The sequence below is a fragment of the Rhinolophus hipposideros genome (genome assembly GCF_964194185.1).
Source record: "Rhinolophus hipposideros genome assembly, chromosome: 2".
Classification (NCBI taxonomy): Eukaryota; Metazoa; Chordata; class Mammalia; order Chiroptera; family Rhinolophidae; genus Rhinolophus; species Rhinolophus hipposideros.
This window is the reverse complement of record NC_138048.1, coordinates 75588870-75602474: the sequence shown is the minus strand read 5'-3', so window position 1 is coordinate 75602474 and position 13605 is coordinate 75588870. Positions and strand designations below refer to the sequence as shown.

Here is a 13605-nt window from a genome sequence, read left to right as displayed (position 1 = left end):
AATGACCCTGTGTAATAGCAATTAGGTAATGTGGGAAAAGTGATTTGAAAATGAAAAGTAATACCTAAAAACTAAGTAATGCTATTAGGTGCACTTAGAGTAAGCTAGCATAAGACCACTCTATCATTTGCCAGCAGATAAGAGCTGTAACAAGGTAGAAAATTGGGCCATTTCTAACTAGGAATTCTTATTATCATTTTCTAGGCTTTTACTTTATGAGTCATGTGACTTAGTAAAACACCCTGCCTTGAACTTTTTTTGATGTTCTCTTGTTTGAGAGAGTTTATTTTCAATTGCTTTTCTTATTTTGAAGTTGGAATCCCATTCTCTCAGACCACCACAGGGCTCTCTATGTTCTGAGCAACTACCATTTGAAAGAGGAAAGACAGAAATAACTCTATCTATTCCATTTTAAAAATCAAAATGCATCTAATATAGCATTGCTAAGTGTATTAAAAAAAATAGAATGCAATTAATTTCATGACTTTTCAAAATGCTGATTAGACCCATGTCCATGATACAAATGGATCTTTCCGTCATGCTATAGAGGAGCTGCAGAAACAGACCTGTTTCTTCACACCTAGGCAACCCGTTCACAGCTGGTTTCAAGTACTTTAAACACAGTGAGGGAACTGTGCAGAAAAGGCAGTGTGTTCTAGCTAACTCAGTGGTACACCATCTTTTTGTCTGGAGGACTGATTTAGACGCAGTGAAGTGGAACAACACACAAGCAAGACATTAAATCTGGCTTCTTTTCCAAACCTAGTTCCTATCAATTACGAAGGCTCCCTAAGGAAACAACCTGATGCCTGTATTCTAAATTCTCTGGCACAGTCCATTAATTAGTGTGGCAATTAGTGATGTTATTATCAGTTCAAACTGTTTTGTACCTTATCGTTTTAAAGATTTTTATTAAAATATAGCTAACATACAAATATTATCTTAGTTTCAGGTACACACCATAGTTATCCAACATTTATATGCCTAAAGAAATGATCATCATGATAAGCCCAACAACCATCTGACACTATATCATGCTATCAGAATATTATTGACTATATTCCCCATGCTGTACATTATATCCCCATGATTTATTTGTTTTATACCTGGAAATTTGGACCTCTTATTCCCCTTCACTTTCTCCTCCCTTTAAAGTTTTTTCAATTACAGTTGACATTCAATATTATTTTATATTAATTTCAGGTGTACAGCATAGTGGTTAAACATTTCTATAATTTAAGAAATGATCCCCCCTGACTAGTGTAGTATCACCTGGCACTGTACTTAGTTATTACCATATTATTGACTGTATTCCCTGTGCTTTGCTTTACATCCCCATGACTATTTTGTAACTACCAATTTGTACTTCCTAATCCTTTCACATTTTTCACCCTGTCCCTCAATACTCCTCCCAACTATCACCCCAATAAGTCAGGTACCCATCTGATACCATATGTAGTTATTACAATGTTATTGACTATATTACTTATACTATAGCCTACATCCCTATGACTACTGTGTAACCACCAATTTGTATGTCCTAATCCCTTCCCCCTTTTTATCTACCCGCAAACCTCCACCTATTTGGCAACCATCAAAATATTCTTTGCATCTGAGTTTTTTTCTGTTTTGTTTCGTAATTTCATTCTTTAGATACCACATATAAACAAAATCACATTGCATCTGTCTTTCTCTGTCTACATTCCACTCAGCATAGTACTCTCCAGGTCCATCAATGCCACCACAGATGGCAAGAAACCATTCCCTTCCATGGTCAAGCAATATTCCATTGTATATATGTACGACCTCCTCTTTATCCATTCATCCATCAATGGACACCCAGGCTGCCTCCACATCTTGGCCATTGTAAACAATGCTGCAATGAATGTATGGATACACACATCCCCTTGAAATTGTATTTTGGGCTTCTTTGGATAAAAACCCAAAATGGAATTACTGGGTCCTTCTTTGTCTCTTGTTATAGACTTTGTTTTAAAGTGTATTTTGTCTGGTATTGCTACTCCAGCTTTTTTTTTCTACTTGTTTTCATGAAATATCGTTTCCCATCCATGTTCTTACAGTCTGTGTGTGTCTTTCAATCTGAAGTCAGTCTCTTGTAGGCAGCATATCTTCTTTTCTTATCCATTCAACCACTTATATTTTGATTGGAGCATTTTATCCATTGACATTTAAAGTAATTGTTGATAGATATGTAACTATTGCCATTTTATTATTTATATTCTTTATTTTTATTTTTTTCATTTTAAAGAAGTCCCTCTAAGATTCCTTGTAATACTGGTTTGGTGGTGATAAACTCCTTTAGCTTTTTCCTGTTCGGATGCTCTTTATCCGTGCTTCGATTCTAAATGATAGCTTTGCTGGGTAGATTAATTGTGGTTGTAGGTCCTTGCTTTTCATCACTTTGAATATCTCCTGCCAATCCCTTCTAGCTTGCAAAGTTTCTGCTGAGAAATCAGCTGACAGTCTTATGGGAGCTCCCTTGTAGGTAATAACTGCTTTTCTCTTGCTGCTTTTAAGATTATCTCTTTGTCTTTACCTTTTGGCATTTTAATTATGTATTTTGGAGTGGGTCTGTTGGGTTCATCTTGTTCCTGGGTTTGTATATATATTTCCTTCATCAGGTTAAGAAAGGTTTCCATCATTATTTTTTCAAATAGGTTTCAATTCTTTGTTCTCTCTCTTCTCCTGCTGGTACCCCTATGATGTGAATGTCAGTACGCTTGTTGTCCCAGAGGCGTCTTAAACAATCCTCATTTTTTTTGCTGTTTTGATTGAGTGTTTTCTGCTACCTTAACTTCTTAATCACTGATTCACTCCTCTACCTCACCTAATCTACTATTGATTCCCTCTAAAATATATGTTTCCATTATTGTATTCTTTATTTCTGACTGGTTCTTGTTTTCTATCTTTATTTTTATGCTTCCTGTCTCCTTGTTGAAGTTATCTCTGAGATCATTGAGCATCCTTATAACGAGTGTTTGGAACTCTGCATCTGATAGATACCTTGTCTTCATTTTGTTTAGTTCTTTATCTGGAGCTTTGTTTTTTCTTTTATTTGGGACATGTTTCTTTGTCTCCTTATTTTGGCTACCTCCCTGTGTTTGCTTCTATGTATTAGGTAGAGGTGCTATGCTCCCTGGGTTTAGTAGAGTGGCCATACGCAGGTGTTCTGTGGGGCCCAGTGGCATAGTCTCCCTGGTCACCAGACCTGGACAATTCAGGTGTGTCCCTTGTGTACGGTGTATGTGCCCTCCTGTTGTAGTTGAGCCTTGGTTGCTGTTTGCACATCAATGGGAGGGATTGACCCTCTGGCTTATTGGTTGCAAGAACTGGCTATGACTACAGTGCAGGAGCTGTTGTGCAGGGCCTGACCTTATAGAGCAGAATTTGCTTTAGCAGGGCTATGGTCTGCCCGCTGGGTGTGTTGTCCTTAGAGGGGGATGGGTAATATTTCGGCTCAGTCTGAAGCTGGCCACCTTGAATGCTAGTCCCAGGGCCTCCTGGGAGGGGAGCCACTGCAGGCCAAATTCATCTGCAGCCTGAGCCCTGCCCAGACCCAGTTTGCTTGAGCCACAAAGCCATTTGCAAATGCTCAACCTCACCAACCATCAGAGAAATGCAAATAAAAACCACAATGAGATACCACCTCACCCCAGTCAAAATGGCTATCATCAATAAATCAACAAACAACAAGTGCTGGTGCGGATGTGGAGAAAAGGGAACGCTCGTGCACTGTTGGTGGGATTGCAGATTGGTGCAGCCACTGTGGAAAACAGTATGGAGGTATCTCAGAAATCTGAAAATGGAACTACCCTATGATCCAGTAATTCCACTCCTAGGCATCTATCCGGAGAAATCCAAAACTCCAATTCAAAAATCTGTATGCACTCCTATGTTTATTGCAGCACTATACACAATAGCCAAGACATGGAAACAACCGAAATGCCCATTAGTAGATGACTGGATTAAGAAACTGTGGTACATTTATACAATGGAGTATTACGCAGCCATAAAGAAAAAAGAAATCTTACCATTTGCAACAACATGGATGGATCTAGAGAACATTATATTAAGCAAAATAAGTCAGAAAGAGAAAGACAAGTGCCATATGATCTCACTTATATGCGGAATCTAAAGAAAAGAATAAGTGAATGAACTAATCAGAAATAGTTTTGGGGACAAAGATGAAAAACTGAGGGTTGTTAGATGGGCAGGGGGGTAGGGATATGGGGAAAGGGGAGGGGATTAGAAAACAGTCAGTAACCACAAAATGGCCTCAGGGTTTTTGAAAAATAATTTGGGGAACGTAATCAATAATGTTGTAAAGATTTTGTAGGGTATCTAATGGACACGTGTCCCATTTGGGAGACCACCTCAGGGAAGATGTAGATGCTTGATCAATGTACTGTACACCTGAAGCTGAACAATAATGAATGCCAACTATAATTATATATATATAATGTGATGGCTCGGTGCGATGTCGGAGGGATAGTGGATGGGGGGGTGGGGGAGGGGAGTCCACAGTGTGAGGGATATAAATGGTGAACATCTAAGTATCACCTTGTCTTGTGCACCTGAAACTAATAAAACATAATAATAATTAAAAACAAAACAACAACAACAACAACAACAAAAACACAAAGCCATCTGCAGATGACCACCACCCCACTGGGATTGGAGGTACCTTGAGAGACCAAGTCCCAACCTGAGGCCGGCTGTTACTAGTGCCAGATTTAGGGATGCTCAGCCAGATGTACAGGACATGCTGAAGCCATGTGTTGCTTTGAGAGATTTTAGGAAAGTCCTCATTATGAGCCAAGACAGGTCCTTTGTACAGAACCACTGGCAGAGACTTGGTTGGGCTGGAAATTTGGGTGTGCTGAGGTCTCAGGAAACCACCAGGATACGTGAACGAATGATGTTAGCTAGGTTCATAGAGATTCAGATATCATAGCCACCTATGTCTGCAGGTCAGAAGGAGGGAGGGCTCAATACAGAAACAATGGCTTCCACCAGCTCCTCTGCCAGGAAGAAAGATGCCCTTCCAGCCCTCGCTCTGCAGCCAGACAATTCAGTTCCTCCCCGTATGTCCTGGCACCTTTGGAACTGCTGCCCCAGAGCTGCAGCTCAGAGTGAGACCATCAATGAGTAAGTATTTGAGCGGGCCCTTTAGGAAGAACGCCTGGGAGTGTAGCTGCCCTCATCCCACTCAACCACTATCTTCACCAGTTTTCATAGCCAAAAGTTTTTGGGACTTCTCTCCCTGGCACTGGAACCCTGGGCTGGGGAGCCTGGGGCTGAGATACCTCGCTCCTCTAGGGGGGATCTCCACAACTGATATATCCCTCCTAACTTTTGATGGTCACATGTAGGGGTGGGACCAGCCTTTTCTGCGTCCCTGCCCCACCTACCACTCTCGAGGTGACTTCTTCCATGTTGTTTTTACCTTCTCTTAACTATGTCCAAACAAAGGGGGAAAAACATATTTCAACATAATAAAACATCAACAGTTTTTAACTGTTGGCAATTTAGAGTTCACTCTTTCAATAGCTGCACTTCCAGTCTATAGTTTCCAAGGTTTCCAGTGATATTGTCTATATGAGAAATCAGTTATTTGAGACCCCCCCCAACAAAAGAAAAATTTCCTGAGATTTGAGACGTTTATGTCTTGCCCCTATTGCCCAATACATCTATACTTACTTTACAAGCATTTCAGAATGTAATTATGTTTCCATTAAAATATAACACAGAACCTTTCAGACAAGATGAAAACATTTTCTCCTTCAAAATTTTATATAAGAAGTTGAACCTTACCTTAAAGCAGTAAGCTAATACTCTTATGTCTGAAACTGAGTTTTCCCTTTGACAGTTAAGTTTCACAGATATTTTATCGTTAGCTTCAATGAAATATTATTATCGTATTTGCTGATGTATGCCTTTCTTTCTGCAATTGTATATTCCCTCCTCACACAAGAAAATCAGCAAAAAATTATTTCTTAAGGAATTCTAAGAACATCAATTTATATTGCTGGGGTAAAAAAGAATATGTAATGAAAGTAACCATTGGTTGCTTGCTCCTAATAGAGTAAGTCTTGCAGACCAAGGAGCATAATCACTATTAAGCTCACTGTCTTACACATAACTCCAGCCTGACTTCTTCCTTCTCCCCGCCTCCTCATTTCAGCCTTCCTCCCTTCTCTTCATGTTGAAATAAGTGAGCTGAAAACAAATAACCAAAAAGTTTTAATTAATATCTAATTTCTATTGCTAAATCTGAGAAAAGGCATTCATTCATTGGTTAGGACTGAGTAGGGCCCCCTTTCAGAGATACTGGAGCTTCAAATCTAAAACTTGAAAGAAGAGAAAATTTTATATAGATACTTCACCTCCTATACTCTTTACTTTCTCCTTTTTGAGTTATCATCTCTTCTACTAAATTTTCCTTAACATCCATTCATGTAATATTGAACTGTATGCTATTTGTAAATATATTTTTCTCACCCTAACCATTTCCTTTTAACCATAAAAATCTCCCAATTTAATAAAAAAATAAAAATAAGTATTCTACAAATATTTAGCAAGATTTCTTTTGTTTCTTTCTCTTTTCTTTTGAAATACTTTTCATAACATTTACCCAAATATCAGACCATTTGAGTTGTTATAACAAAATACACTGAGTGACTTAAACAATAAACATGTATTTCTCATAGTTCAAGAGGCTGGGAAGTCCAAGATCAAGGCTCTGACAGATTCAGTGTCTGGTCAGGGCCTACTCTCTGGTTTACAAATGGCCTACTTCTTGCTGTGTCCTCACATAAGAAGTGAGAGAGCTCTCTGGTGACTCTTTAAAGAGCACTAATCCCATTCATGAGCGCTTTACCTGCATGACCTAATCACTTCCCAAATGCACTACCTCCTAATATCATCACATTATGAATCTCAAAATATGAGTTTGGGGAGGACACAAAAATGTGGTACATAATATTCTGCCCCTGTCCTTCCTCAAAATTCATGCCCTTCTCTCATGCAAAGCACATCCCAAAAGTCCCCAAAGTGTTAACTCATTCCAGCACTAACACTAAAGTCTAAGTTCAAATCTCATCTAAATACCATGTAAATCTGATATGGGTAAGACGCAGGACACAATTCATCCTAAGGGAAAGTCCTCTCAAAACTGTGAACTCGTAAAACCAAACAAGTTATGTGCTTCCAAAATGCAATGATGGAATAGGCATATGATAAGCATTCCTATTCAAAAATAAAGAAATAGAGAAGAAGAAAGAAGTAATAGACCCCATGTAAATACAAAACCTAACAGGAAACTTCCATTACATCTTATGGATCAAAAATAATCCCCTTTGTACGAAAATCAATTGGGGAAATGTAATCAATAACGTTGTAAAGATTTTGTAGGGTATCCGATGGACACTTGTCTCATTAGGGAGACTACCTCAGGGATGACATAGATACCTGATCACTGCACTGTACATGTGAAGCTGAAGCTGAACAATAATAAATGTCAACTACAATTTTATACACACACACACACACACACACACACACACACACACATATATATATATATATATATATATATATATGTATATATAGTTACAAGAAGCAAAGTACAGCATTAGGAATAGAGACAGTGGAAATGTAATGGCTGTGTGTGATGTCAGAGGGGTAGTGGATGGGGGAAAGGGGGTTGTCACTGTGTGAGGGGTATAAATGATAAATGTCTAACTATTACATTGTTTTGTGCACCTGAAACTAATTTTAAAAATGGTTAAAAGAAAAACACTATTAACCATGAGCTAATAATTATGAAGCTGAAAAATGGGTACAGGGGAGTTTATTACACTATTTTCTCTACTTTTGAATATTTTTAAAATTTTTATTAATAAAGTGTTAAAAACTAAAAAAAAAGTTGGGGATTTTAAGTTTAAGTAAAATCAGCCAACCTGAAAAATAATAATAATAATCCTCTTTGGTTTGATGCTTTGTCTTCCAGACCCACTGGGATAGCAGTGTCACCCCCCTGGGTACTGCTCATGCTGTGGCAGTGACCCTAGCCCTGCTGGAGATCTCGGAGGTGGTCCCTCTCACGTCATAGCTCCACCAGGTGTACCCCATGCTACAGGTCTTTGCAGTTCCTCACCCCAGCCCAACACACACCCCCCCTAAGGCTCTGAGCTGGGCATCCTGAGCCACCTGAACCAGAGAGGCAGCCCTACCCTTTGAAACTGCTCTGCAATATCCCAGAAAGAAAGCTCCTGGAACTTGAACACACAGAAGCAGAATCTAACTAATGTAAAGCATAGTAATTGAAAAAAGATTTTTAAAGCCCCCATAACTTGTAAAAAAATATGAAGCCTCTAACATACACATAATGAGAGTTCCAGGGAAAAAAAGGGGAAAGACAAAAAAACATGGAAAAATAACAATTTTTTTTTTCAAATTTAATAAAAACGATAAATGTACATATCCAGGAATCTTAATGAATTCTAAGCCACATAAACACACATACATATCAAGAAAAATAAGGCACATTCTAATCAAATTGCCTAAAATCAATGAAAAAGGAAAATCAATGTATAAAACACTGTGCTACGTGTCATAGAGGACACTAAGAAAACAAAGGCAATATTGCCTGCTCTAAGAAGATTGTTTTAATTTTCCGTTTATGGATAAACGTGATTTGCATGTGAGGCATACAAATTTCCTTCTCGGATTGGAAAGTTATGAAAGACAGGACCAAATTCTGATGTGGGTACAACAATTTGTATGAGGGTTTCAGAGATGAAGAAGCATCTGAAAGGAACATTTTCAAAAGCAACCCAGGGAAAAAGCCAAAATTGAGAACTTTTCAAATCATGCAAGGAAGACTCCATTTGAATTAGATGGATGAAGAAGGAAAATAAGGAGCTTGGCAAAGGTAAGGGAAGTTTCAGGAACAATACTGGCAAGAAATACTCCTCTTTGGTAGCAAATATGGGATATCACAGGATAAGGAGGTAGTCAACATTGAGAAGGCAACTTGGGAAGAGACTGATCACTGGGCTCAGGAGGGCTTCAGTGATCTGCAAGTGAAACACTCCCCATCTGGAGACTGAATTCTTTGTAGGACATTCAAAAATGGCTCATCAGTCCATGTTTTCTTTTTTTTCTTTTCTTTCTTTTTTTTTTTTTTTTGAAATTAAAGGTTATTGGGGTGACAATTGGTAAAGTTACATAGGTTTTAGGTGTGTAATTCTGTAATACATCATCTATATATCACATTGTGAGTTCACCACGCAGAGTCAGTTCTCCTTCCATCACCAGACATTTGATCCCTTTGACTCTCCTCTACCACCCCCTGTCCCCTTCCCTTTATTCTGCCATGAGATGAAATAGTGCCATTTGCAACAACATGGATGGATCTTGAGATGATTATGCTAAGCAAAATAAGTCAGACAGAAAAAGTCGAGACCCATATGATTTCACTGACATGTGGGATATACAACTGAAAACAACAAAGGAACAAGACAAACAAATGAAGAAACAAAAATTCATAGACACATTCCACATTTTCAGATCTCAAATCCTGGAGATTCCTGTTTCAGAAGTTTGCTCATTTCTCTCCTTGCCTTATCATTTCCTCTTACTCATGATCAAAAGCCTTTGAACTAGCCAGTCTGACAAGTTGCTTTTTTTGTCCTCCAACCCAGGATAGACAGAACTACCAAACAAACCTTTCCTAAATACTGTCTGCATGAGGTCTGTCCAAGTTTCCACAAACCTCTTCAAGGCTTCACTGTTTCATTTTCTATCAAATGTGAATTGACCTGGTTGATAAGATCTCCCCACACATGTCCTCATTAGACCTATTCACTTCTATTCTGTCAACATTCAGTCTCTGATCTATTAATGTCCATCTCTTCCTCCCTCATTCGTACGCCTGCTTGTCTACCTTTATTCTTGTTCACCATACTCTCTCTTTTTGCCTCCACCTATCCATCCTTCAGGTACCACCACCCACCCTTATAGCTTTTCCTTTGGTTCTTCCTGCGTAAAAATTACAATAGGAGTCAAAATCTTGTTCATATGGTTTAGTAATTTTTAGTACCATGGTACAGTGTTCTAATAAATTATTTTATATTAGTCTTTAATTCTTATTCATATATAAAGTTTCTTGAGGGTTAATCCTATAATTCATCTTTCTTCTAGTCTCCAATGCCTAAGACAGTTTTAAGGCACATAAAAGATAAATTAATAATTGCTGATTGATTGACACATCAAGTCTACAATTCAAATAAACTGGCCTACATAAATGTACTTTCTCAGCTATACTTCTAAAGATTATCCACTTAGTTACAGTGAGTTTTGATTCAAAGAGCTAAGAAATATGTAATCCAAATTACATAACTAGCAAAGATCCCTAATATATTTATTCATGTAAAACTTTTCTATAGCCAATTCCTAATTGCAGTGATTTAGAACCTAACTTCAAAGTTGGATTCCTTAGGTCATAAACATGAATCTCTACTGTTCATATTAAACTAATTTCCCATGTTCTCTTGTCAGTAGACAAAGAAACCACAGATTAGAAGATGTCAGAATGTGATGAACAATGAATTCACATTGGCCAAGAGAAAAATCCGTCTCCTTCAACTTAACAGACAAATGTTCATCAGCAGTTTACTTCCCCAATAAGGTTGTTTGTTGAGAGGTTTAAATGAAATTGCAACAGGGTCTAGAATGAGAACTTTTCATTATCTTCCTAAATATAAAGAGCATATTTAAACATTACTCATATTCAGAAAAAACAATCTCAATTTTAAAACCTTGCTTATTATATCCCCAACCTTGTCAAAAACAGATCTTATCAGCTACTTCTCTGCATTTATTTATGTTAATTTAAGGTCGTGGAACTCAAATAATACACTAAACTTCAGGAAACCTACTACACATAGATTTTAAGAGCTATGACTTTATTACTGCAGTCTACCTATTCCTTGGCTTATGTATTAAATACCATGCTTGTTTGGAAGCAGCTGCAATAGCTCCCTACAGTTTCTAGTACTGTGATTTTTATTTTCATGTTATGAAAACATAACATCATTTTGTACCTGTCACACATGGTGTGACAAAAAAATATTGCCTTTTGTTTTTCCCACTATTAATATCATGCCAAAATTAAAGGACGGGAGAAGATACCAGAGACATGGTATGATTTATGTTGAAGAAAAAAATGCAGAATCTATAGTTTTTCATGTGGAATACTATTATTGTGGTTCGTGTATTAAAGAATTAGTTCCAACCTTCTAAAACCCAAAAAGGGTGAAATTACCATAAAAGCCAACAATTGGGTCCATTTTGACTGTCCCTTCTTCAAAGTATATTAGGAATAGACTTACAGTATTAAAGCCAATGAGATTGTGAGTTCCCGTTTCTTTTAGTGGGCATTATTTAGTGTAGCAATTTAGAAATGAGAAAATTACTATACTCCTTAGTCTCTGGACTGAAGGAGCTATCAGAGCAGATGTTGCACATTTGGATCTTGAACTATCAGATGCAAATTTTGGAAAAAATAGGCATATTGTGAAATTAATGAACTCACTGGTGATTAGGTTTTTGAAATTCTGGCTTTCTATAGTTGTTTTATAACACAATTCTATCAAACAGAGAACTGCTGTTCAAGTACTCTAGATCAGAGGAACTCAGTCGTTGTAACAAAAAAAAAAGAAAAAAAGAAGAAAAGATAATTAAGAGTATTCCCTTTTGAAGGCAGTCAAGCTAATATACTTCCCAAGAGACCATAAAGAAAAAAGGACTAGTTTTTGAGGGAAATTGTTAAATCATGTTTTTTTATGCAGCCCAGAAGTGACTAAATGAGACTCGCTTGTTTCAGAGTTGGAAGTTAAATGGATTCTGTGACAATTTTTTTCCCTTCTCTTGAGATTTTTTTTCAATGCACTGAATTAATTGTATGAGGTATACATTTTAGAAGGAAAGAAAAGAAAGAAGTCCTGCGAGTGTGCAGGGATAGCCCACAGTCCCGGACCAAACCTCCAGAGAACAATTTACTGGTTTCTAGATTTGAATATTTTGTATGTAACATTTTCATCAAAGAATATAAATGTAGAAGTCGAAGGTAACCATTTCATTCATTACTATCAAAATTCAATACCTTGCCTGACCCGATCTCCGTGATGAAGTTTGTGCTCTAACGTATAGCAACATTTGTGGTATCCAGAGAGCAGTTCTGCCCAGGTAAAGGTCATGGTGGCTTCATCTTCACATGCACTAGCAGGACGCTCAAACAGGGAAATCAAGGCTGCCGTGAAAGCAATTGCTTGAACCTTAAGAGAAACATTGAAAGAAAAACAAGTATGGGCAGAGAAATTGTTGGAAGAAGAGTCTATGTTCTTTAAGATTCATAAAAAAATGATATTTAATTAATTGGAATTTCTTTGATATTATTTAAAGGATACAAACAGTTATATTAAAAGACAGAACAATGTTGGTAAGGCAATTACTAAGGGAGATTCATTTGCTTTTATGATACACTTGTCATTAAAAACAGTTAAGAATGAAAAGCTTTCACAATTATGAAAGGAAATTGTTCAAAGTAGACTACTTCAGAGTTCATAGGCATACTCTAGTGTCATTCAGTAAGTAATAATTTTACAGAGGTTGGGTGGAATTTGATAGGAAGACAGAAATCACTGCATCCAATGTCCGGGTGCCTGTGCTACCCTAATGCATCTATCCTTTGTTACATGATACAGGAAATAATCACTTTCCATAAGGCTGGTACTGAAAACCCTGAAACCTTATGAATGAAAATCAGAATAATTAATGTGAAAGTGTTATAAGAGATAACTTTAGACATTTAATATTTAATGTTCATTAATATGGGGATCTAACAGATTATAAGCATCTCATGGTGAAAACAGCTAGCAATTTTTTTTCTAAATAAGAAAAAATTAGATTACACATAGGCAAGAAAACACATAATGAAGGTTGGTTTCCATAAGCAAAAGGATTGTGACCTAATCCATGTCCATCATGTGTGGCCTTAAAATTTATAATGTAGGTCAATTAGGTCACATTCATTACATTGTATTTCTATATGGAGCTACAGTCAGATGATAAAAGTAGTTGTCAATCTTACCATTCCCTTACTTACCTTTCCGGTTGTATCCCCAAAAGAAAGAATTGATTCATTGGCATCGAGAGGGTCATACCAATAATCCATGCAAATTGGTGTTCCTTTCAAGCCTTGGAGTTTATATTGACAAGGGAATTCTTCTTTGGATAGTAGATCATAGAAACAAATCTCTTTACTTGTAAAAGCCACTGCTATCTAAAGTAGCAAAGTAGAAAATCAGAAAGCATTTTTGATGGATTTAGTAAAATCAATAGGCAAAGAAGACAGGCTAATCTTTAGTACCTAATCAGACAGTGTCCCTTGAGGGTTCTTAAGACTATTACAGAAGTATAGCATGGTGGCACACATATGCTGTATTCTAACTTTGGACTCTGACCAAGAAAATATATTTTCCATTAAAGTCATACTTTGAACATACTTTCTCCCTTATC

At 37.2% G+C, this 13605-nt stretch overlaps 1 protein-coding gene across 1 annotated transcript in view; it reads right to left on the bottom strand.

The window, feature by feature from the left end:
* Positions 1-13605, bottom strand: part of WDR49 (WD repeat domain 49) — a 136271-nt gene that overhangs the window by 97103 nt on the left and 25563 nt on the right. Inside the window, 2 exon segments of the mRNA XM_081072548.1 lie at positions 12191-12362; positions 13193-13369. Of these exon segments, the coding sequence (XP_080928674.1) occupies positions 12191-12362; positions 13193-13369 (349 nt within the window).